At 44.6% G+C, this 25927-nt stretch overlaps 2 protein-coding genes across 2 annotated transcripts; one reads left to right on the top strand and one right to left on the bottom strand.

Annotated features, from left to right (window-relative positions):
- Positions 1 to 38: 38 nt before the first annotated feature.
- noa1 (nitric oxide associated 1) lies at positions 39 to 5571 on the top strand. The gene is made up of 10 exons (XM_085285711.1): positions 39 to 126; positions 558 to 801; positions 1411 to 2385; positions 2896 to 3060; positions 3128 to 3238; positions 3517 to 3608; positions 3909 to 4040; positions 4766 to 4882; positions 4960 to 5077; positions 5159 to 5571. The coding sequence occupies exons 2-10, from the start codon at positions 621 to 623 to the stop codon at positions 5398 to 5400; spliced, it is 2133 nt and encodes a 710-aa protein (XP_085141837.1). The 5' UTR covers positions 39 to 126; positions 558 to 620; the 3' UTR covers positions 5401 to 5571.
- Positions 5572 to 6448: 877 nt separating this feature from the next.
- Positions 6449 to 17470, bottom strand: rest (RE1-silencing transcription factor). The gene is made up of 6 exons (XM_085285697.1): positions 17314 to 17470; positions 14708 to 14987; positions 13433 to 14005; positions 13144 to 13304; positions 12947 to 13030; positions 6449 to 10735 (listed from the first exon to the last, which is right to left on the bottom strand). The coding sequence occupies exons 2-6, from the start codon at positions 14950 to 14952 to the stop codon at positions 8889 to 8891; spliced, it is 2910 nt and encodes a 969-aa protein (XP_085141823.1). The 5' UTR covers positions 14953 to 14987; positions 17314 to 17470; the 3' UTR covers positions 6449 to 8888.
- Between the last annotated feature and the right edge of the window lie 8457 nt (positions 17471 to 25927).

The raw sequence follows: 25927 nt of genomic DNA, 5'->3' as shown, positions 1-25927 counted from the left end.
TTTACCACCAGCTGGGGTCATTGAATGAGTTACTCAGAAGGCTCCAACCACGCATGACAGTACCTTTTCAATGTACGTGGAGACACGATGAGGGATTTTACATCCACAGCAATCAATAACACATAGGTAACTTGGTTGTAGCTGCTAGCTGCCTCCAGGCTTCTCCACCTAACGAGTAAAGACACAAATAAGACTTAAATACTATCTGGTGACAAATATTTATTGTGAATTGTCTGTGCTAAAGAATAAAATAAGCAAATTAATTAAGGCCAATCTGTAAACACTTTGTTTTTGCTTTTTGTTTTTTAAAGTTGTGCGTCTAAATTTAAGGCGGAGTGAGCTCTCCTGTCTCCTCCTGTCCTGCAGGACATTATGACGTCACGACTTTTAAAACGTTTTCCATTTGGCTGAATTTATGAATTACTTTATTATCACTATCTCACGCGCAGTGTTTGATTTTTGATTGCTTAAAAAAAATAAAGTAAATGTTAAGTAAATTATTATTTTTTATTAAACCGGAACAAAAACAAACCACTAGCTTTACGTCACGTCCACAGGAGGAAGTTGAAGCAGAGAGGTCGGCTCCTCCGCGTGTGCTGAGTGCGCGTGCGGCAGTCGGGATGCTAACGATCCTGCAGGTGTGCGTCCGCCGCCACCTGTGGAGGAGCGCGTGTTCTTCTGCCGCGGGAGCGCAGAGGGGCTCTGGGGCCGCGGGGGGTCGCGGTCTGAGCCGGCCCGGGGTCCGGACCTGCACCGTAGACCCGAACCTGGAGGAGCAGTTCGTGTTTCTGGACTGCACAGGTGAGCGCGCAGGTGCTACAGGGATAAGAACAGGTTCAGCCCAGCAGGTGGTTAGCTGTTCTGCAACAGTTTAATGTGGAGATATCTCTGTTTATGTGTATCTCTGTATATGTGTTTAATATGGAGATATATCGGTTTATCAAAGAGAAACACTAAAATCAAGCACCAGCTGACAGTTCAACCTTAACTGGAAAGTTGAACTCTCCGGGAATAGTTTTTTCTCATTTATTATTATTATTATTTCTGCTGGATCAGTAAAGGTATTAGCATAGCATTACTTGTCTGTCTTCTGCTATGTTCATATGATCAACAGGAACAGACGGGTACTACTAAGAATCTCTTAATAATGCTTTGAATACTCTTTAAAAGCTTTAGACCCTCCTGCTGTCTGCACATTGAGGTCTGCGGGATCTTCCAGGAGTGGCAATGCTATTTTTTAGTGGAATGATTGGTTGGTGGTGGTTCTGTAACATAAGCTGCTCTGGAGCAGGTTAGGTGTGCAATCACTGAAAACCGAGCCTTAAAGCCCCAATTCCAGCTTCAGAGGACAGGTGTCTGCAGAGTTGCTGCAAAGGTGTCATGAGTCTATCTTCTTCTCTCCTGGTTCAGATGCAGATGAGGACTCCAGTCAGGAGGAGAAAGAGCTCCTCCATCAACTGAGTGCCACCACTTCCTCCTCCTCCTCCGCTGCTGCGCCCGGATCATTGGTCGATACTCAGTTGTCCCCGCAGAAACACCTGAGGTCTCTCGAGCGTCAGCTGCAGCTGTTGAGGCATGGCGTCCTGAAGGAGCCGCAGGCAAAGCTGGACTCCCTGATCCAGTTCCATGATGTGGACTTCCCGTTGGACGAGAGCATTGTGGCTGCAAAGAAGAAAAAGAAGGCGGCTGTGGGGAAAGGCGAGCACAAGATCTACGGCACCCCCGACGTGGACGAGCCGGTCAGCGACACGTGCTGCTCAGGCTGCGGCGCCATGCTGCACTGCGCCGCCGCCGCTGTCCCTGGCTACCTGCCCAGTGAGAAATACAAGGTGCTGGTCCAGGAGGGTCGTCTGAGCGGCGCCACCTGTCAGCGCTGCCACCTGCTCACCCACCACCACAAGGCCCTGAACCTGCAAATGCCCAAAGACCAGTACCGGGACGTGGTGCGGCAGATCCGCCCGCACAAGGCTCTGGTGCTGCTCATCGTCGACCTACTCGACGTGCCGGACTCCATCATCCCCGACCTGCCTGAGCTGGTGGGACGCAACAAATACATCGTTGTTCTTGGCAACAAGATCGACCTGCTGCCCGGAGACTCGCCGAACTACCTGCAGCGACTCAAGCGGCAGCTCTCTCAGTACTGCAAGGAAGCCGGCTTTGGCGATCAGGTGACCGACGTCCACCTGATCAGTGCTAAGACTGGGTACGGCATAGAGGAGCTGATCTCCAGTCTGCAGCGGTCCTGGAAGTACAAAGGTGATGTGTACCTGGTGGGCAGCGCCAATGCCGGGAAGTCGACGCTCTTCAACACGCTCCTGGAGTCCGACTACTGCAAGTCCAGAGCCTCAAATGTCATTCACAAGGCTACCATCTCACCGTGGCCAGGTCTGCACCAGACTCCATGTACATTTTCCCCAATTTATCGTATCTTTGTTTTCATCCAGATACAGAGAAGTCCCAGAGCATGATGGGAGATGTTTATGAATTTGAAGTGGCTGCTTCTTAATTCGGGTTGAAAAAAATTCTGTCACAAACAAATCTGTCAGCGATACATTCAAGACAAATGCTACTGGTTTTAGATTTTTAGTTAAATCTATTCCGATCATATTTATTCTTTTGAGTTTCCTGTTTTCCCGTAGAATAATTTAAAGGAGCTTAGTTAACAGTTACTAATGACAGCTGCCCCCACGAGAGATGGTGTCAGAGAGTCTATTTTTATTTTAAGACATTTGGCAATAAAAAAAAAAAAAATATATATATATATATATATCTAAATACTGTTTTAATGATTTAATTCTTCTCCTCTTCAATTATTTCTGATATTCTTGTCTCTTGGTTAAACTGTTGAGTTTCCCATCATCATGTGACTGTTTCCTCCTGCTGTGGTGCATTCAGGGACGACTCTGAACCTGCTGAAGTTCCCCATCATCAACCCGACTCCGTACAGGATGTTCAGGCGTCAGGAGCGACTGAAGGAGGCGTCGCAGCAAAAGGAGAGCGAGCTGTTGCCAGAAGAGCTAAAAAGGCTGCAGTACTTCAGCAAGCAGGGATACTTAGTGGGTAAGTGGTGAAGGAGCAGGAAAGACGAGGAGGTGCTTCCTGTCTGAACATGTGTTTATCTCTTCAGGTCGCATTGGCAGAACATTCCGGGTTGAAGGATTCAGACCGAATGAGATCCAGTTTGATCCTGACAGCCTGGCATTTGGAGAAAACGAAGATGGCGAGGAGACCACGACAGGTGGGCGAACTGATGCAGGAATCTGTCGAAAGCATTTTATGAGAATCCAAAAATGTTTAAGTGATCATTATTGAAGCTTTAATTAGTGGTTATCTTGCTGTAACATGCTTTACCTTCTTCCTGTATTCAGACTGATATTTACTTACTCCACAGGAGACTCCATTAATGTTCTCTCCCATCTAAGCCTCCAGTTGTGATGCTCATAAATTATTACAAGTCTTATAGAGTTTTACTACTGCTGATTTGACCTTTGACCTCTGTGTGACGTTGCCTTCCAGCTGCCAGCAGGTCAACTGAGGAGCTGAGTCACAACGAGCTAAAAGACGCCCACTGGCTGTACGACACGCCGGGAATCATGAAGGAGCTTGATGTGAGGCTCATTTTAATCTTCAGGCTTGGAGCTAGTCCTTTAAGAAGACTTTCTTATGATTGGCTACCCTTCGTCCCAATTATTGTAGTCACCTGAGTTCATTCTCTAAGCAAATATCTCTGGAGTCACCCTTACACTTTCATTAACTATAAATCAGTGGCAGAAGCTCTGATTTTACATGTTAACTGTAAATGCCAGCCTCCACACAGCAAGGGGCACTGCTCCACTGAATAGACTTCTCCTCAGTGTGTTCCTGACATTGGATGTTCACAAATCTTTCTTTTCCTCTCTCTTTCTCAGATTCTAAACCTGCTGCATGAACAGGAAGTGAGGTTGGTAGTTCCCACCCAGGCCATTGTCCCGCGAACGTTCGTTCTGAAGCCCGGCACGAGTCTGTTTGTGGGAGCTCTGGCCAGGATCGACTTCCTGCAGGTGAGAAGAAGAAGCTGAACAAAAGAACTGAAATCCAACTACTGTGGCGAAGAGTGAAAAAGAGCAAGAGAAGCAAGCTGTTAGTCAGAGTGGAGGAGCAGCACCAGTGAGAGCGGACTCCATCTCCACTGAGGTGGATGAGCTAGTGACTGTAGTCCTCGAAGTTTGGGGGAGGGGGTAGGGCAAGGCAGAACAAGGAATACTTTTGGATCAGAGTCCAACAGCGGGATGAGGCTTGCTGGAGAGGCCACTGAACGTATTCTTCAGTCATTTATTTATTAATGAGTACAGGTGTGGTCACCTGTACCTGTGGGTGTGAATGTCACAGTTGGCTGGGGAAAAAATTAAAGGGAAAAATCCAAAATAAATTTCAAACTTGTCAACCTAAATCTTTTTTTTCCTTTGAAGTCTTTACAATAATTCCACTTTGAACAAAGAACACTTCAAGTTTCTGTTATCCTGACCACACCAACGAGCCAGTATCTGTTTAAATTAACCCAGATGTTGTTAAATAAATTGATACATTCATGATTGGAGATGTTTAAGGATTACAAATATCACAGTGGCACATGGACGTAAGCCTGGGCTCTGAAACGGCACCACTGGTACTTGAACATGTGGATGTTCCTGAAGCAGCTGCTGCCACAAATAGAAATGAGCTCTTTGGTGCTTCTGAGCGACTAATAAGTGATTGATAAGCTGCTGATCTGCGCTGTCCTCCACAGGGAGAAAAGTCCTGCTGGTTTTCTGTCGTGGCCTCCGATCGGGTGCCGGTTCACATCACTAGCCTGGAAAAAGCCGACAGCATTTATGAGAAACACGGTGGACACGTGCTGCTGGGGGTGAGTTGCATGAGCCCTGCACAGTGCTGCTTTCGAGTGCTTGTGATTATTAATGCTTGTGTGCGTGCTGCGTTCAGGTGCCTGTCGGAGGCTCGGAGCGCATGAAGGAGTTTCCTGCATTGGTTCCTCAGGAGTTCAGTTTGGAGGGTCGGGGTTACCTGGAGGCTGCTGCTGACATCAAACTGTCATCTGCAGGTAAATTCATAAACATCACCTGCAGCACCTTCAGTGTCTCACCTGCCTCACCTGCCCATCTCTCGCACTGTCTCTCTGCAGGCTGGGTGGCTGTGACAGCAGTGGAGGGCGATCAGCTGCTGTTGAGAGTTCACGGGCCGCAAGCTGCAGGCTTCGGTTTGAGGACGCCGTCGCTGCTTCCTCACGTCATCTCTCTGAAAGGAGAACGTATCCGCAAGTCTGCTGCATACAAACCAATGAAAGCCGTGGGTCTGCTGCACAGCGGACTGTCGGCCACCGGAACCGAGAGGCTGCAGGTGAAGAGGAAGAAGAAGAAGAACTGAGCCAAGGGTAGAGGATGTGGAGGAGGCGCTCTCACCACCAAGACTCTCTGCAGGTGGTTGTAGCTCCACATCTAGAAGAACTGACCTCTGACCTCAAGGAATGTGATTCTGGATCAATTTGGCTTTGTTGGAGGATGTGTGTCGTTTTGTTAAATAAATATACATATTTCATACTGTTATCGTCAATGGCGTTTATACAGCTGTCTTAATGTTCTGACAGTGACAGGCTGAAATTCAGCCACAATAAATACGAAGTTATACTATCGAAATAAAATTAAATTCACACTTTTAAACCAACGTCCTCACAAACTGGGCCTCCAGTGCCGTTTCCTCACCTTTTTATTTGTGGTTCTTAAATAATTCACTTGTTTCCCCCGAGAAACTCCTGTTTCTTTCACTCTTTCTGGTAGACTTTAACCTCCTGGACAGTGTTCATCATTTGTTTTGTTATTTTCAGAGCGTCTTCTTTGAAATGGTTTATTTTATTGATGTTGCTCATAAGTGACATTAGACTTTGTATTTCATTAAGTTGTATACTAATTTTCCCTGAGCCAGTTCTGCTAAAGGTCTATTCCTGGTAAAGGGGAGTTTTTCCTTTCCACTGTCACCAAGTGCTTGCTCATAAGGGGTCATTTGATTGTTGGGGTTATCTCGCTATTATTGCAGGGTCTTTATGCTTGTTGTTGTGATTTGGCACTATATAAATAAAATTTAATTTGTTTTAAATGTAAGGTGTAAAATCAGAGGTCTAGGTGGAAATACCCTCACATTAAATCTTTTTACTATTTAAACTCGTGTTCACAAAAATCTGTTGGGAAAACTGTTAATTTGGGGGGTTTTGGTGTTAGCTGGTCGTGATGCTTTGATTCCATTCTGTGCAAAAACACATCCATGTGTGATATTTTAAATGTTGTAAATATTTAAAGTCACACCAGATTTTCTTTGAAGTCTGATTTTTAGAAATAATGAGGCTTTTAATAGACTCCGAGCTCCGGTTAATTCTGAATATGTTCCAACTTTATTAAAAACGGGCAGACAGATGCTGAAGTTGCTGATAGTGTTTGGAAATCTTTATTTACAAAAAAGCAGAAGAAAGTACGTTACAGATTAAAGCTTTAATCGGTTAGTTTTTAGCTGAAGAGCGCACTCAAGCTACTCACAATAACATCAGACAGTTAGACAAACATTTCTAATTTGATTTAAACCTGACAGGAGAAGACGTTTCATCTTGTTAAACAGGCTGCAAACCTTTGTAAACGATAAAGTTGGTGTAATATTATCTGATCATTTTCATCACTCAGTTACTCTGATATTAAGCTGTACATGGGGCATGGTGGAGGCCAAGGTGCTCAAGTTGAGGCTTCAAGACGGAAACTAAAATACAAAGTCTGTAGAAGCAGGAAGAACCTTCTGATCGCAGTGTGAATTAGCAACAAAAGCGGTTTCGGGACTGACTGGACGGACTTTTTGGCTCACGTAAATGTAGTGTCCTCTGAACGCAGCCCCAAATAAATTTTGTTCCTTTCTTTAAAAAGATCATTTTCACCTTTCTGTCACAGTTCAGTTAGGCTTAGAGATGCCTGAGAGCAAGCACTGAGGGCAGTGCTTGCTCTGGAAGACTCGATGAGCCCCAATGGGCTTAATTACAGAAAAGATCAAATAACACCATCCTTATCGTTAAGTTACAGAAACTACACAAGCTGCTGCTGACACAAACCTTTACAAGCAGTAACTCATACACATGATGTCGTTTTCATTTGATAGTAATAAGCCTCTGTAATAATAACAGTCCTCGGATGACGATCACTCTGTACAGTTGGAAAGAAAACACTTTGGCGTCTCCACTAAATGAAAAATAACCCACAAACCACTAACCATTAATGGAATTTAATGTTTTACTACAGCTGGTGTAATAACCAGATCTTTAATCAAAGCATTCACAAACTGGTACCAGGGCCACACTAAGGGGAAAAGGGAATTTTGAGAATAAAATTCATCTTCCTGTTGGCGCCTCTATAATATGGGCTGTGCTGACAAATTTGCACAGTCTGGTGAAAAGTATCCGGAATTCAGCTATTCCAGTTAGGCACATTTGAGCAGACTCAAATAGCTGCTAATGCACAGATGCAAGAACATCAGTGGTCACAATAGTGAGAGGCCACCACAGGAAACGGTGAGACACTTAAAGTGTTTGATCCTGAAGGCATGGGGCTCAGGTGCTATGTGGTTTGAAGCCTGCTCAACACACACACACACACACACACACACACACACACACACACACACACACACACACACACACTTTTTTTGTGGAAGCACAAAATAATTGTGTGAGCAGGTTTTCATCCTTTCAAAAATCTGGTTATTTTAAGTAGACTTACTATTTAGTTTGGTTTTAATCAATCTTTTCCATAAAGTAGCCCTAACACTAGTCCCTAACACAAAAATAGCATATTCAGACCAAATGCAAAGTGAAGTTTAAGTGCAGCGTGATTACAAACAAAGTTTGGAAAAGGTTGTGAAGAACTGAACACAAATTCAACAGATTTGCTTTGAGCTGTGTCGATTTTCCTGCAGACTGTCCATTTACTTCAAGCCAGAAATGGAGGAAAAGCCAGCTGCTAAATGATAAGGAGAGTAATCTTAGGACTTCATTTGAATGTTACATGACTCCAGGTATTGGTGAGGTTTATTAAGAAGCAGTCATCCCACTGGCTATTAATATATGTGATTGTGAAAAGGTCCAAAAACAATCCAGCGACTCTGCTTCAGGTTTTGTTTGAACACACCAAAGGAGAAAAGCATTTTTCTGCAGACTTGAACCTTCAGACGACAAATATAAAAACATATGAGAAGAAAAGCGCAACATTTCAACAGCTGATTGTCAAAGGCACTGAATGTTTTTTCTTTAAAAAAAAAAAAAAAAAAAGGGGGGGGAAATTCCACTTTTACACTAGAAAATCTTTCTTTTTTTTCCCTACATGGAGACTTCACGACACTGACAGGTTTAAAAAGGTCTCCAGATGTTCTGTGGAGGTCATGAAAATTGATATGATGTTAAAATTCATTGTATGTGCAACAGCAGAGTTGAGGTGGACATGATCTGAGAGAGAGAAAAGCATATGTACATGCCAGTGTGTCGGCTCAAACTGACCCTACAGACTAGACCAGACCAGCATGTAAAAGTTCAAAAGGGTCTGAGCACCTAACATAGCCCCCGACGCCTCTTCCAGGACTCCACAGGAGGAGGCGGATTCTGGAAGACCTTCCAGAATCCTGGAAGTCTTCAAATCAGCAAAACAAGAGCAAATCTGGTGATAACTGAATAGAATCAGCTGCTAAATTTAAAGAGTTGGTGCTCGGACACCAAATGATGAGACATTTGTTCAGTTTATACGTTTGTGCAGTCTTATTTCACACAACTGGAGTGTCTGCACTTTAAAGCAGAGACGGGTCCTAAAGATGCACAGTGTGCTGGATACAACTCCTCATTTCTGGGAACTGCTGTCCATGTAGTAGACGTTCACCAGGTGGCGGTTCAAGTGGCGCCGATACTCCACCTCCAGGGGGAACGTGCGGTCGCAAAAGATGCACATGTGACTCTTTAGCTCAGTAGGAGTTGGGATCTCATCAGTGGGTGTTTCTGGGTCATTGGACATCTTAGTCGACCCGGCGCCGTTGCCATTGAGGCCGGAGTCGTCGCTGCCCTCGGAGGCGCTGTCGCTGATGTCACTCCCTCCTTCGTGGCTGCTGTGGATGCCCTCGTCATCCTCGGGCTCGGTGGGTTTGCTTCGCTGCCCAGGGAGCACCAGAGAAGGTGGTGACTTGGGTTTTAGGAATGTTGGCGCAGGTTGTTCTTCAGCAGGAGAAGGCGTGTCCTCACCGGAGCTGCAGGTGGGTGAAATGTCCGTCTTCTTAGAGTGTTTGTTTGGAGTCTTTTCTGGCTCTGGTGGAGCATGTGTACTTGCGGTGGTTCTTGCTGCAGGGCTGTGTTCTGTTGGGTCGCTGTGAGCGGTTTCCTTTGAGTTGTCCAGATGAGAAGAAACTTTCTGAGCCTCTGAGCATGGACTGTTGATTGAAGTTGCTCGACCCTCTGCTGGCTCCACAGCAGGCTGAGGGGTGGGGGCTTTCTTGTTGGAGCTCCTCGTCTTCTTCTGCTTTGCTGGTATTGCCCCATTGGACTTGTGTGCTGTCAGACTGGACTCAGTAACCTTACTGGTGTTTTGTGAGGCAGGTTTAGACTGAACATCCTCCACAGCTGAGGCTTTCACCCTCCTGGTCTTGGATGGAGTGCAGGGCTTGCTGGAAAGATCTAAAGCCTCCACAGCTCTCCTCTTTAATGCCTTTTCCTTGACTACCTTTTCCTTCTGACCTTTCTCTGGACACTTGTGTTTCTGTGGAGCTTGTTTGACGTGCTCTGCAGTCTTCTCAGACTTCTTTGTTCCAGACTTTCTGGCTTTGCTGGCATTTTTGCTGTCATTCTTCTGATTTTCTTTCTCTTTCTCAGGCATCCCTTTTTGTTCCTCTTTGTGCAGCTTCTGCCTGGCTGATCTTGCCTCCTCTGGCCTTTGTTGGTCAGATTTCTCTCTCTCTGCTGGGTCTTTCTGGGTTATGCGTGCTTCTGCTTGGTTCTGAACAGCTACTTTCTCTGTTGCAAGCTTCTTGGCTCGTCTCTTCACTTTGTTCTCTAAACTTTCTGTCTCCATCTGTATTTCTTCAACAGATGCGTTCTCCACCGGACTCTCAGTGACCTTCTCGACCTTCTTCTGTCTTGTGATCTTTTTCTCTGGTTCCACTTTGTCCTTCGCTTTTGGCAGTTTCTCAGATGTGATGGTTGATTTCTTCTGAACCTTGCCAGGTGTTTCGGTCTGTACCGATTGGCCAGTGCTGGGCCGAGTGTTCTTTCTGATTGACAGATTGATAGGACTCGACTCCTCCTCCATGTCCAGGTCTTCCTCAATGCTGGATGAATCATCAAGCTTATTTGCTCCAGAGTCTGACTTTTCCTCTGCACTCTCGGGACCTGGTTTCTTGACTCGCAGCTTGACTTTGGAAACATCCAGGGCAACATTGCAGCCAGAGTGCCTAGACTTGATGTGATACTGCAGGTTGCATTTCTTGGAGGCAGCATACTTGCAGAGGGGACAGAGAAACTGCCGAGGATTGAGGTGGAGTTCAACATGCTTCTTGTAGTTGCTGCGATCAGCGGTCTTGTACTCACAGTAGGGGCAGGAAAGAGGTTTGGGACCATTGTGGACCTGTCGAGCATGTCGAGTCACCTCGTGTTGGTTGGCTGCCAGGTAGGTACAGCTCTCGCACTTGAAAGGACGCTCACCTGCACACAAGAAAGTGAGGTGTTACACCCTTGCAGTGAAGGCAGTAGGATATAGAAAAGCTTCATGCAGCAGGTGAGTCTGATACTTGAGGATCTATATACGTCAGTAGACTGATTCCTTATGTTTGTCTGTAACTGCTATATGTCTGTATTCACAACCCTGAGGTCCCTTTCTTAACCATAAAGAACAAAAAACACACCATGCACAAGTCTGACTCATCTCTAGTTCAAAGTAATCTCCTTGTGCACCTGTGGACAACTTCCCATTGTGGCTGCTGTTTTTTGAATGAGCTCCATGGTGAAATCGAGCAAACTAGCTTCCAAACATCAACTTCGGTTTAAAGTGGCCACCTTTCAGGCCAAAGATCATCACTGCTGAAGTTGAACGGTCTCCAGCTGGAGCCCATAGACCAAACATTTATCCAACGGTGTGAGGGAGGGCAATTACTGCTGACCAAACCAACAAAACTTTACCATCCTACCCTCCTCACAGAATTTGGTTACGTGGAGATTGGTCAAATTGCTGTTAATGTGCTTTTTGCTTTTTATAGGTGGAGTTTTTATTTAACCTTTTCTCAGCAAATCTATAAATTGTATCTTGTTTAGTAAAATCTGCAAAATTATTACTTTCAAATCATTCAGGTTTATTTGTGTATTCGATGGAAGCCAAAAAACTGAAACAGGATCGTTCATGCAGGAGTTTGAGGATCACAGAAGAGCAGATAAAACTGAAACCACTTAATCAGAGGCCGTTTTCTGACCCCGCTGATATGTTTTCAGATTCATCTGCTCTTCGGTGTGAATGCCCCACAGAGCAACACAACACAACACAACACAACACAACACAACACAGGAGGTGGTAGCATATAGTTCTGCTGTTACCATGTTAGTCCAACAGCGACAGCTTCAGTGAGAGCAACACAAACAGAAATGTTCAGAGTGAGTCAGAGGAACAAAAACAGAGCGAAAACATCAGTGATATTAATTCTACTTAGTCCTATCATATATCACTAATATCACCATGCTACATCTACTAAAGTACAGCAGTGTGAGCACTAAAACTACTGTAATACTAATACTTTAACAATTTTACTCTCGGGTCTTGAATATTCAACTATGAGCTAGATAAGAAAGAAAGGTACATTTCAGAATCTAGACCAAGGGTGTCAAACTCGGCCGTATTTTATAAATATGGGACAATCCTGCTTTCAAGGGACAAGAAACTACTACTACTAGGGCTGCACGATTAATCGTTAGAAAATCGCGATCTCGATTCATACTTATGTGCGATCTCATTTCCAAATGACAACGATTAAAAAAAAAAAAAAAAAAAAGACGACGACGATTGTACCGCATTTTGATCCGGGACGCACTCTGCATGAAAACAAGCGCTCACTCTTCCTGCTCAACAAATGACAAGGGCGGAGCCTTATACCACGTGATACAGAAGCTGTGCGTGTGATGCTAAAGTTAGCAGGGAAAAAACAACGGAGAGCACGTCAGGGATGACAAGAAAGTGACAGGAGAAAATCCGTTCCGGTCAACCACCCAAACACCAATAACGGGAACCTTATACAGCGCTTCCCTATACCCGTCGAACTCAAAGAAATTATGGAGGCTATCACTTATCACCTGACCAAAGATATGGCACATCAACACTGTGCAAAACGAGGGATTTAGGAAAATGATCAACACCCTAGACAAACGCTGCACAGTGCCGTCCCGCAACTATTTTTCTATCGTTGCACTACTTGCTCTATACACGCAGCGTCGAGCAACGGTGGAGACGGAATTTCAAGCAGTTCAACATTTTGCAGCAACAACAAAACGTGAGACATTTGTTGTTTTTATGGTTATTTATTGTTTTTATGTTCAGTCTCAACTGTTACGAAGTTGATGTGCAGTTAATAAGTGCAATAAATATTTATACTGGAAAAGAAAATCGTGAGAGAATCGTGATCTCAATTCTAAGCCAAAAAATCATGATTCTCATTTTATGCAAAATCGTGCAGCCCTAACTACTACTACTGCCCTGACAAACTGCCCGGGTCTTTACGCCATCTGCTTAATCCTGGAACAAGTGCCAAACAAAGAGAGCAAACCACTCACTCTGGCTGGCTAAGAGAAACATCGAGCAGTGTTGTACAACTGATTTAACAGTTTACTATTCAACTCTCCAACTGATTTATTAGCCTCTACAGTTAGTTTTACCTGAGTGAGTCCTCATGTGTCGGGTCAGGTGGGTCTTCTGTGAGCTTGAGTAGTCGCAGTATGGACACTGGAATGGGCGAACACCTGAAATAGACAGAAAATAACACTGAGGTCCCACGACTACCTACATACAGACACTTTTAGTGCCTAAAAGACTTCAGACAGGCAAAAGACAGAAACGCAGAGGGTTGTCGTACCAGTGTGAGTCCGAATGTGTTGGATATAGTTGCTCTTGCGGTCAGAGAAGTAGGAGCACTGGCTGCAGGTGTGCAGTTTGCTGGGGAAGTGATTCCTTAGATGTTTCCTCCAGTGGTACTGACTGACGGTGGTGTATGGACACAGAGTACACTTAAACACCCTGCAGAGACACAGCGGCAGCACACACTCGTTACTCAGGTCGGTAAAACAACTGGTCATTAATTTTCCTGCAAAATGCTGGTATATGGAGGCAAAGTGTGTGTGTCAGTGCACAAGTGCAGGTCTTACCTGTGGTCTTCACCCTCCTTGTTGTGGTGTTTCAGGTGGGCGATATAGTGGTCGTATCGGTTGGTGTTGTAGCCGCAGCGCTCGCACCTGATCAGCCCTTTGATGTCATCTGCATTGGCTGCCACCTCCCCGCCGCTCTCGGCCTCACCACCTGCCGGGTCCTCGGGTGCTTCCGCCTCCTTTGCCTTGGTCTTGCTCCTCCCCTCCACCCGGTTCACCACCATCATCTTGCTGATACTGTGGGTGCTTAGATGATCCACAAACTCCTGCTCATTTTCCGCCTGGAAGTGACATGGTTTGCAGAGGAACGGTTTCTTCTTCTTCGTGCTCTCCGTCACAGCAGGCGGGGTCTCTTTGCGTTTGGCACCCTGGGGAGGTGGTGTTTTAGTGGTGGTGGCGGAGGAGGAGCAGGGCTGAGGCGGGCAGGACAGATCTTCAGCTTTGTCTTCCTCATCCTTGTTCTCATTCTCCTCTGTCCTGTTTCCAACAACCACAGCACGGATACCTGGGCCCAGAGTCTCGGGATACTTCTCAATACCGGCATCTCTCTGATTCTGGTTCTCGTAGCCATACCTGATCGCACACACAGGTGAGTTAGTGGCCAGATGAAACAGGTATCTGCAATATTACTATCAGGTTCTATAGAGCAGGTCTTTCTTTTATTATCAGTAATATCTCAATCAGAAAATCTAGAGCATGCTTTAAAATATTTTGCCTGCTGTGGGCATCCTTTGCACAAACGAGGGAATTCCTCGCAATACGCACTCACAGTTAAGCTGAAATCAAACCAAACTACCCACACTAAGTGCTGCTGGAAAGGGAAAATGACTACAAAAGCAACAACTCATTCTTCATGACAGCAAAAAAGGCAGATAACTCGCTTCTGAACTGGGAGCACATGGGAGCTTCACGGGCTGTCCTCAACTGGAATATGTAACGCCTTTTGCAACTTCACAGGGAAACATAAAACATTTATAGATCTTAGCTTCCTTCATTTTAAATCCAGACTTTTTAATGACCTGCGGGAACCCTGTGTGTGTAATCATGTTTGACCAAACGCAATCTCAACAGAAAAAAAGTGTGATTATGATTTCTGCCATTCAGAGGAGCTGTCGCTGAAGGTTTTTTCTCTTAATGGCAAATATAGAAACGGCTGGATGTTTCCAGGAATAGCAAACAACCCATGACTTAAAAAATAGTTCCAATGTTTGTTTAAAGTTTCCCTTGGTTAATATGGGGGTCAAGCCGAGGTCGGACTCGTTCTCACTTCCTCACCTGACCACACTCTCGTCCTCGCTGTCCGAGTAGCTGCCTCCCACGGTCTTCAGCTCCATCATCTCCTTCTCACCATCACAGCCACCGCTGCTCTCCCCGGCTGTCACCGCTGCCACGTTTGCCAGCATCACCAACTGAGGGGCGGGCAGCGTGTTCCTGGGCATGTCGCTGAGATTCTGCCCATCCTCCATCAGAGGAACACCCACGGGGAACATATCGAGTGAGAACACAGGCTGAACTGCCATGTGGAGTTCAGCGCTTCACCTAGACACACGGAAAGCTGCAGGGACAACGACACGGGAGGAATATTTTTAATAACTGCGACCTCAGAATCATAACCACATATATGTTTCTGGTTATTTTTTCCTTTAACTTATGTGTAACACTGAACATGAAGAGTTCTAAATCCTCTCTGCCTAAGACGGACCACAGATAACAGTTTTTCTCATGTAGGATTTGAGCACAATCTACTTAATAATGTCCATAATTACAGATAAATGCAAATCTGCAAATCCACACAAGCTCATGGCCCTCATTTCTGAATATTTGAGTGGAACCGTTCCTACCCTGTGCAAAAAAATAATCTACAAAACATGTGGACCGGCTTGTTTTCGCATGTTACTAAATCAGACTCATTCTGAACCAGCAGGCTTGTGCAATCTGCATACTGCCACTACTTCTCTATCACTCCTCTAGTTTACCTCCAGTTGAAGCAGAAGTGGTGACGATGTTTTAAGAGAGAAACCTGCATCGCTAAGGCAAGAAAAAAAAAAGGGGGGGGGGGGGGGGGGGAAGCGAGGTTCCACTTGATCACTTTCACTTTGGCTTTAGAACTAAAGAAACTCTTGGATGAGACGTGAAACGTTTTCAAGAAATTTAAATAAGTCCACTTGCCTTCTTATAAAGCTTCCTAGGCTAACATGACCTGGATGACTGAGACATTATGGTTTGTTTGGGGGATTTTTGCAAACTGTAGATGATGACCAAAGGGCAATAATAACGACAATAGTTTTATTATTGTTATTAGCAGCAGTTTTCTATTTAAAGACTTGTGCTTTTTCCTAAGAAAAGGGCCACTATTTGTTCTCATGCTGTTACATCTAAGTTTGAGGGTAGAGTACGAACACAGTCAGGTATAAAATTACTGATAAATCACTGGCTTGTGTGTAAATTTTTCTTACTCACAATTTACGCAGTGCATTTGCACAGCGTACTCCTACGTGGAATAAAATGTGTCACAGAAACAGTGTTTGTCTTAACTTTTAAAAAATGTATTCTTTTCCTAGTATTACTAAAACTTTTTAAAAATATTTGTAATACTTGGACTGTATGATACATTTTACTGATACAATGTGTGTTTTTAACTTATTGTAAAAAAAAAATAAATAAAAAAATGGGACTTCATTTTATTTTATTTTGTTTAAAATATTTTTCATAGTAAAAAAGCGATTCGTTGGTCATGTTAGTCGCTTAAATAGCTTGGTCACTTGCGGCTTAGGTCTTTTTAATTTACCAATTCTAAATATTAGCGCTTATTACTAATTAATGAGCCTCCCGGGAGATGAATTTGCCTATTATAAAAAAAGAGGAAGTCATTACAGGGTAATTTTCCTTCCTCTCAGAATAAACATCCTGCAGTAAAGATGCTGAAATAACAACTGAAAACTTTCACTGCATCGCTTTGTCGGCCATTTTGAAAGCAGCACCACGGCTCAGTCGACAGCGCCACACAGAAGTCCCTCTGGAAAAACACCAAGTTTAGAGGACCATCCCGCGGGGAAGGAGGCCGCCTGGCAGCTACTTAAACCCCACATCTCACCAACTAAAGGTCAAAGTTATTCAGCAGAAAATAAGCCGAATTTATGGTGGAAAAACAGAAGTGAAAAAAACCTAAAACTCTGCCACATAAAAACACAAATACCTCCATAAATCTGTCGACATCGAATTAGCAGTGGTGGAAGTAAACTTGTTCAGCTGATTTGGATCAAGTTAAATAAGGTCAGAGTGGACAAAAGAAGGAGGTTTTAAGTGAAGGATTAAAAAGTGAAAGTCCAACAATCTGCCCAGATTTAGGATGTCTGGGGACTAACAACATCAGGAACTATTTTCTGTAGAAAAAAAAATCTCACTCACGATTTTTTTTCCTGAGACGTTTGATTAAATCACTTTTAACTTGAACCCATGAGATTATATTTTACTCGTGTAAAAATGGTAGCTGTAAAGCTGCCGTTGTAATTTACAGCCACCATTTCAGATCCTTACGGAGTTTCACCAAACTTCGTTTGCGGAAGCGCACAAGTCGAATCAAACAGCGACATTTTACTGCGGCACTTCGGAGTCGGTCTAAAGTGTTACAGGAGCTTTTCCAGCTGTTTTTCAGCGGCGAATCTGCAGCTGGCAGCCGGGAGAATGTGGGGAAAGTGTGGGTCGATGTGTTAGAGTGTTAGCCATGGTCCTGATCAGCCCCGGACAGCGCCTTCTTCACCGCCTCACCGCCTCCATTTTCCCAAACTGACTTCAACTTTGCAGCCGCTCCGCTCCGACAAAAACCCCGCACAGATGCGCTTTCAGCCCGACACTTCCCCCCCTGCAGCCTGGACACTCACCGGCTCCTCACGTCCGAACTCTACGAAACTTTTCCTGGACTTCTGCTTCTGTTTGTAGTTTTTCTTTCTCCCTTCGACGAACAGCGCACGGAGAAAAGTGAACACAACTTTCCGCACATTCCTCCACAGCGACGCACGACCGTGACGTCAGCACGTCGTTCACACAGCGCGAGGAGGTGTGGAAATCAGTTCCCAATCTTTTATTTTAAAGTAACCGTATTATTTATTTATTTATTTATTAAATAGCATAATTCATTAATTTTATTCACTTTATTTCGATTATTGTACCTGATACATCCAGTTGATTTAATTTTTTTTATATAAAATGTCACAGTTACCTACAAAGATGACTTTTCCCTCATACAGAACAATAAAGACAGTTTTTTTGTTTTGCTTTTTAATTGAAAACAAAAAGTTATACTCTGTTGTTTCAGTGTTGTGCCAAAAAGTAGCCTTGTATTGTTATGGAACTCTTGTGCTTGCTACACCAAATAGCCAGTTCCTGTTAAAAAAAAAAAAAAAAAAAAAGGAAGAAAGAAAGAAAGAAAGAAAGAAAGAAAGAAAATGGGAGACTATAGAAATGTCTGTCTCCTAAACAGCTAATGCAGTGCTCTTGTTAAACTCTTTGAATTAAAGCTGAAAGTCTGTGCCTCAATCACATCTTGTTTTTTGTTTGTTTGTTTGTTATTTTATTTTAAATCCACTGTGGTGTGGACAGAGACAAAATCACAAAATATGTTGCTTCCCCAAATTCTTTGGACATAACTGTACATAGTCCTCACCCTCACCTGACCGTGAAATTTATACAAATTGTAAAACCTCCATACACACCTATCGTTCAACTAGATTATCCCATTATTGATGAAAGTATATGAATCAGTATAATAAAGGGTTAAAAATGCTCACACCACTGATTTCTCAGAATCATTTTTGTTTCAGTCAATCAGGTTTGATTCCTTATTGAATGATTTTAAACACAAAATTAACATCTGAGTATATCAAAACAGTGCTTACAGACTGGCAAAAGCAAAGGAAAAGGCAGATAGTGAATTTTATAGGAGGTCGGATACTAAGGCATGAGAAAAGAACTTGTATCAACTGGCTAGGCAGAGATATCAAACTGTAAAGGATGTGCAACAGGTTAGGGTGATTAAGGGCAGAGATGGAAGTGTACTAGCACTCAAAATGAGTACTTTGAGTGGAGGATGGATGGTGGAAAGAGTGAATCAGGAAGAGCTGATGATTCGTAGGGAGGAAATGAGGGTAGCTATGATGAGGACAAAGAGTGGAAAGGCAGATGGTCCAGATGACATACCAGGAAATGTCTAGGAGAGAGGGCAGTGGACCTTTTGATCAGATTGTTTAACACAATAAGAGTAGGGAACAGCTGGAAAAGAGCCCGGAGAGGCGAAGGCGTGCTCTGGAGAGGATGACTGAGAAATGGAATAGAAGTGCGTTGGTACCTATTTTCAAGAACAAGGTTCTCAGAGTTTAACAAGAGCAGTGAGCAGTATTCAGTGATACAGGAAACATCAGGGTAACGAGACACAGCTAATTCAAAAAGATGATACCTGGGCATCATTACTGGAAACAAGTGACAGGAGTTACAAAACAAAATACAAACCTTATTTATTTAGATTTTTCTAAAAGGATCTTGGAGCAGTTACCACTTAAAAAAAGGAATGAGAATGAGGAGAGAAAGTGGGGGTTTGGTACCTCTGGGCCTCCATCTGGAGCCTGCCTAACATTAAAAGTTTCATCCACAGTGAGAAACAACCAGCAGCTTACTTACAGGTATTATCACTTCTCCTTCAGTTTGCACAGACGACAGAGCAAAGACTGCCGGCCGAGGAAGACTGCAGGTGCTGCTAAACGCTTCTGGAAAAACATAACGAAACTGATTCCAAGTCCAGCATAAACTTTTAAATTTATGGATGGATACTTGATTTCTTTTTTGCCAGGCAAAAAGCTGTATTGAACATATTGTAACAACAACACAGGCTGACCAAATACAATGATCCATAAATATAAATATGAAAAATAAATATGTCAATAAATAAAAATTATACAAAAAGAAAAGAGAAAAAAGAAAAAAGGCACACACACATATTAAATTTAAATTACTAAGTAATGAGAGTAATTTATAGACTGATCCATTTTGAACTGCTTTCAGAGACTTACTAAACAGGTTTAGATCATTCGTCCAGAATCTGCATTTGTGAATGAAATATTTTCCAATTAAAATTACATTGTTAAGTTCAATTCACGGAGAATCTCCGTGAATCGCTACCTTATTGTGTTCCCAGGGATCCCAGGGGCTATGCTGTCTGGGCGCTTTTGCCCCCTGGTAGGGTCTCCCATGGCAAATTGGCCCTGGGTGAGGGACCAGACAAAGAGCGATTCAGAAGACCCTTATGAAGAAAAAAAAATAGGGTTACCGGGGCCCCGCCCTGGAGCCAGGCCCAGGGAGGGTGCCCGAGGGTGAACGTCTGGTGGCCGAGGCTTAGTCCATGGGGCCCGGCCGGGCACAGCCCGAAAAGGGGACATGGGCCCATCCTCCCGCAGGCCCACCACCCTTGGAGGCGCCATAGGGGTCGGGTGCATTGTGTGCCCGGCGGCGGCCAGGAGCGGAGGCCCTGGCGGACTGATCCCTGGCTGCCAAGACTGGCAATAGGGACATGGAATGTCACCTCTCTGGTGGGGAAGGAGCCCGAGTTAGTGCGTGAGGTTGAGAGGTACCGGCTAGATATAGTCGGGCTCACCTCTATGCATGGCTTGGGCTCTGGAACCAGTCTCCTGGATAGGGGCTGGACTCTGTCTCAGTCTGGAGTTGCCCCTGGTGAGAGGCGGCGGGCTGGGGTGGGTATTCTAATATCCCCTCGGCTTGCTGCCGGTACGTTGGGGTTTTCCCGGTGGATGAGAGGGTTTGTTCCCTGCGCCTTAGGGTCGGGGAACGGGTCCTGACTGTCATCTGCGCTTATGCACCGAGTGGCAGTTCAGAGTACCCAGCCTTCTTAGAGTTCCTGGGTGGTGTGCTGGAAGGTGCTCCACCTGGAGACTCTGTTGTCCTGCTGGCAGACTTCAATGCTCACGTGGGTAACGACAGCGAGACCTGGAGGGGCCTGATTGGGAGGAACAGCCTCCCTGATCTGAACCGGAGCGGTGTTTTGTTATTGGACTTCTGTGCAAATCACAGTTTGGCCATAACAAACACCTTGTTCGAACATAAGAGTGTCCATAAGTGCACATTGCACCAGGACACTCTAGGCCAGGGGTGCCCAATCCCAGTCCTCGAGAGCTACCGTCCTGCAGCTTTTAGATGCATCCCTACTCCAACACAGCTGAATCAAATGGTTTGGTTACCTCTTCAGCATGCCATCGTGTTTGGCAAAGGCCTGATAACAAGCCATTCATTTGATTCAGCTGTGTTGGAGTAGGGATGCATCTAAAAGCTGCAGGATAGTAGCTCTCGAGGACTGGGATTGGGCAGCCCTGCTCTAGGCCGTAGGTCGATGATCGATTTTGTAATCGTATCAGCAGACCTGCGACCATATGTTCTGGACACTCGGGTAAAGAGAGGGGCTGAGCTGTCAACTGATCACCACCTGGTGGTGAGTTGGATCAGGTGGCGGGGGAGGACGCTGGACCGACCCGGTGCACCTAAACGCGTAGTGAGGGTGTGCTGGGAACGTCTAGCAGAGGCCCCAGTCCGCGAGATCTTCAATGCACACCTCTGGCAGAGCTTCAACAGCATTCCAAGGGAGACTGGGGACATTGAGTCCGAATGGACCATGTTCAGCGTCTCCATTGCCGAAGCTGCTGCATTGAGCTGTGGCCGCAAGGTGGTTGGTGCCTGCCGTGGTGGTAATCCCCGAACCAAATGGTGGACACCAGAGGTGAAGGGAGCCACCAGGCTGATGAAGGAGTCCTATCGGGCTTGGTTAGCCTGTGGGACTCCGGAGGCAGCCGACAGGTATCGACAGGCCAAGCGGAATGCGGCTCGGGCAGTGGCTGAAGCAAAAACTCGGGTGTGGGAGGAGTTCAGAGAGGCCATAGAAAAAGACTTTCAGACTGCCTCGAAGCGATTCTGGCAAACCGTCAGGCGTCTCAGGAGGGGAAAGCGGTGCTCTACCTGCACTGTGTATAGTGCTGGCGGAGCGCTGCTGACTTTGACTGAGAAAATTGTCAGGCGGTGGAAAGAATACTTCGAGGACCTCCTTAATCCCACTGACACATCTTCCGAGGAGGAAGCAGAGTCTGGGGATGAGGGGAATGACCCGCCAATTTCTGGGGGCGAGGTCACTGAGGCAGTTAAACAACTCCTTGGTGGCAGAGCCCCTGGTGTTGATGAGGTCCGCCCCAAGTTCCTGAAGGCTCTGGACGTTGTAGGGCTGTCCTGGTTGACACGCCTCTACAATGTTGCGTGGAGATCAGGGGTAGTACCCCTGGACTGGCAGACCGGGGTGGTGGTCCCCATCTTTAAGAAGGGGGACCGGAGGGTGTGTTCCAACTACAGGGGGATCACACTCCTCAGCCTCCCTGGGAAAGTCTATGCCAGGGTGCTGGAAAGGAGAGTATATCCGCTAGTTGAACCTCGGATACAAGAGGAACAATGCGGTTTTCGTCCTGGTCGCGGAACACTGGACCAGCTCTTTATCCTCTCAAGGACACTTGAGAGTGCATGGGAGTTTGCCCAACCAGTCTACATGTGTTTTGTGGCCTTGGAAAAGGCATTCGGCCGTGTCCCTCGGGGTGTCCTGTGGGAGGTGCTGTGGGAGTATGGGGTGTCTGGCCCATTACTATGGGCCATTCGATCCCTATACAACCGTTGCAAGAGCTTGGTTCACATTGCCGACAATAAGTCGGACTCATTCCCGGTAGGTGATGGGCTCCGCCAGGGCTGCCCTTTGTCACCGATTCTGTTCTTTAGGCTGTTAGCCTGTACGTTAGCCTGTTATTGGACTCATCTCAGACGGGGATGAGTCTGCCTACAGGAGGGAGGTTGAACGTCTGGTGTCCTGGTGCAGCCACAACAACCTGGTGCTGAATGCCCAGAAGACAGTGGAGATTATTGTGGACTTCAGGAAGCACACAGCCCCACCCCCCCTGTGTTCACTGCATCATTCCATGTTTGGAACTGATCACCACCTGCACTCATGTATATATCTATCTACTTAGCACTTTTAATTCTTATTTTTATTTTTATGTCTATTTAAGCGTTATATGACAGTATGTTTGCACTAAGTACCGCAGCAATTTCCTAATGTTGTAAACCTGCTCAACATTTGACAATAAAACCCTTTCTGATTCTGATTCTGTTCAGAATTTTTATGGACAGGATTTCTAGGCGCAGCCAAGTGGCGGAGGGTTTTCACTTCGGTGGCCTCGGAATCTTATCTCTGCTTTTCGCGGATGATGTGGTTCTGTTGGCTTCATCGGGTGAAGGCCTCCAGCTTGCACTAGAACGGTTCGCAGCCGAGTGTGAAGCAGCGGGAATGAGGATCAGCACCTCCAAATCTGAGGCCATGGTTCTCAGCCGGAAAAGGGTGGAGTGCCCACTCCCGGGTCGGGGATGAGTTCCTGCCCCAAGTGGAGGAGTTCAAGTATCTCAGGTTCTTGTTCGCGAGCGATGGGAGAAGGGATCGGGAAATCGACAGATGGATTGGTGCTGCAGCTGCAGTAATGCGGAGGCTGCACCGGTCCGTCGTGGTGAAGAGGGAGCTGAGTGTAAAAGCAAAGCTCGCAATTTACCGGTCGATCTACGTCCCTACCCTCACCTCTGGCCACGAGCTGTGGGTAGTGACCGAAATGAGCTTCCTCCGAAGGGTGGCTGGCCTCTCTCTTAGAGATAGGGTGAGAAGTTCGGCCATCCGGGAGGGGCTCAGAGTAGAGAAGCTGCTCCTCCACATCGAAAGGAGCCAGCGGGCCAGCGGGCATCTGATAAGGATGCCTCCTGGCATCCTTATCAGATGCCCTCAGGAGGTGTTCTGGGGGCATCTGATAAGGATGCCTCCTGGCATCCTTATCAGATGCCCTCAGGAGGTGTTCTGGGCATGTCCCACTGGGAGGAGGCCCCGGGGCAGACCCAGGACACGCTGGAGAGAGTATATCTCTTGGCTGGCCTGGGAACGCCTTGGTGTTCCCCCGGATAAGCTGGAGGAGGTGGCTGGGGAGAGGGAGGTCTGGGCTTCTCTGCTTAGGCTGCTGTCCCCGCGACCCAGCCCCGGATAAAGCGGATGAAGATGGATGGATGGATTGTTGAGCAAATTTCTGCTTTTCTATTCTGGCCTGCAACCAATCCAAAAGGACTGTATTGTTTTACACTGAATTTTTCTGACTCACTGTTACAAAAATACAGTGATTTACCTGTTCTTTAAATCTTAGTGTAATAAAATCATTAACTGGATAAATTTCATTTAAAATGGTTTAAAATGTTGTCTCCAAATTTTGGTTATCTGATCTGATAGAGATAAAAATATCTTATAAAGATATAGTGTCTTTTAACCTGATTAGTATAATTTTTTTAGCATTAAATGTAATATTTTCATTGTGGCGCAGATCAGGATCTTTGAAATCTGTGAGTGCTGCAGATCTTCGCTAAAGTTTGAGAGAGTGGGACTGTTTTATCAACTTTTTATAGATTTTTGGATTAAAGCGAAGACTGAATTTAAAACAAAGTTCTTGACACGGCCAGACACCACCAATATCATTCATTTATATGTGCTATTGCCCAAACGGATATTACTGAGATTGGTGTAATTAAGAAAACTTTGTTGTTGTATTTCAACATTTTGACCACATGGAGGCGCAGTAAACATTCGTAAATTACCACAGCCCGTTCAGATTGTAATAATAAACTTCATGTCAACAATTTATTATACTTTTTAAGTTCTTTTGTGTAGTTTATATGATTTATTTTCAGATAATTTACTTGGCTTGTAGTTTTTATTTTGTACCAATTTTTCAATGTTCAATTAATTAATTTCACTTTATTTTATTTTAGTTTTGTTTGCTTAATCGTCTAAATGCATTTATATTAAATTAATGTAGTCATTGTTTTAAAGGTACGTAACTGATTGTCACTTAAGTAACGACAACTCTGTTGTTTGTTTAACTGAAGCATTGTTTGTTGTTGTTTACCTGTTTATTGGTTGTTTATTAAATTGTTTCTTCTCATTGTTTTATTTTGTCTTAATGTACTTTATTTTTATCTCTTATTTTACTTTGTGTAATTCATTTGATTTAAGTAATTTTATTTTATTTTAGTATGATTTATTTCATTTCATTTCATTTTATGTATTTATTTATTTATTTTTTCGTCTTCTTCGTTTAATTTCTTTACAGCCTTTAATCCTTAAGAATAACTAGCTTGACTCAGGGAAGATCAATGATTCATAACGCAAATAAAAGATTTGTGAAGTCTGTAGGCGGTAAGAAGACGTCACTGCTTTGTATAACCGCAAGCCAAGTCTCTTCTTCAAATTCACTACCGTGAACTTCCTCCAGGAAAATCGTTGCGTTTGCCTTCAAAATAAAGGTCTGGCTAGGAGCTAAGAAGAGTTTAGCTAATTTTATTCTCAGGTGTTATCGTCACCCTAGCATATTAGCATAGGAAAAAAGTAACTGATTATGTGAGTAATTTCATTCAATAATCTGATACATCCTAAATGATTTGGTGCTCTGATAATTTTGACAGTTGTATATTTTTTATGTTTAACAATAATTTCTGATTTGAGTTCTAGTAGTTCTTACATTCGATGTTGTCTCATTAATCATCTGACAATTCTTCTGACCTCTACAGTTTGGCCTGGGTCTGCCTCTCCACTGTTAGGATAAGAAGATCTTTTGGAACCTTCACTAAAGCTGTTTTTTGTACTGTGATGAGCTCTGAAACCTGACTGGATCTCTTCAAATAAACCATCTTCAGATAAAAGGAAGCTTGGAGATTGGCCTATAATTAGCTAAGACAGTGGCCTTTAAAAATGATCATGAAAGTACTTGAAGGCATGTGGTACATAGCTGATTAACAGTGACAGATTAAATGGTGAGGTGTTTCTTTTATTATGTTTATCTATATGATTGGAGCAGAACTGGCTGAAATGTTATATTAATCACTATGTGCCTCATTGTGGCATTTTAGGGTACTGTATTGCACAGGTACAAAAGTGTGTTGCCCTTTCATATGTGAACACTCAATATGGTTTCTTGAATTTTTATTTCAATTAACTTTGGCCTTGGGCAGTGAGAGTGAAGGTAAAGGTCAAATGCAAGGCCTAATATGTCTTTAAAGCTGTGGATGCGAACAAACCGACACTACCTACTCCCTCCCTTGGGGTGGAGTGTGTGTGTGTGTGTGTGTGGGGGGGGGGGGGGGTGTTATATTAAAAAGAGTGTTTGTCAATAAAAGAAAAAAAAACTTATCAATGGATACATCCATGTTTTATATAGAAAAAGACTTCTTGATTGATTAATTCACTGACTGACTGACAGATCAGTGGGATTAATTTATAACATATAATTTATTAGTAAGCATTTAGAGAAACGGCACTCCGGGTGGTTTTGTGTTTTATTGTGAAAGTCTGAAACCGGAGGTGTTCACAATAGTTTCGTCACA

This window comes from Mchenga conophoros, linkage group LG2, assembly GCF_057382185.1.
Source record: "Mchenga conophoros isolate Kocher_MC1m ecotype Shallow Benthic linkage group LG2, M_conophoros_male_GT1.1, whole genome shotgun sequence".
Lineage (NCBI taxonomy): Eukaryota > Metazoa > Chordata > Actinopteri > Cichliformes > Cichlidae > Mchenga > Mchenga conophoros.
Note: the sequence above shows the minus strand (reverse complement) of the source record. Positions and strands in the feature narration are given on the sequence as shown.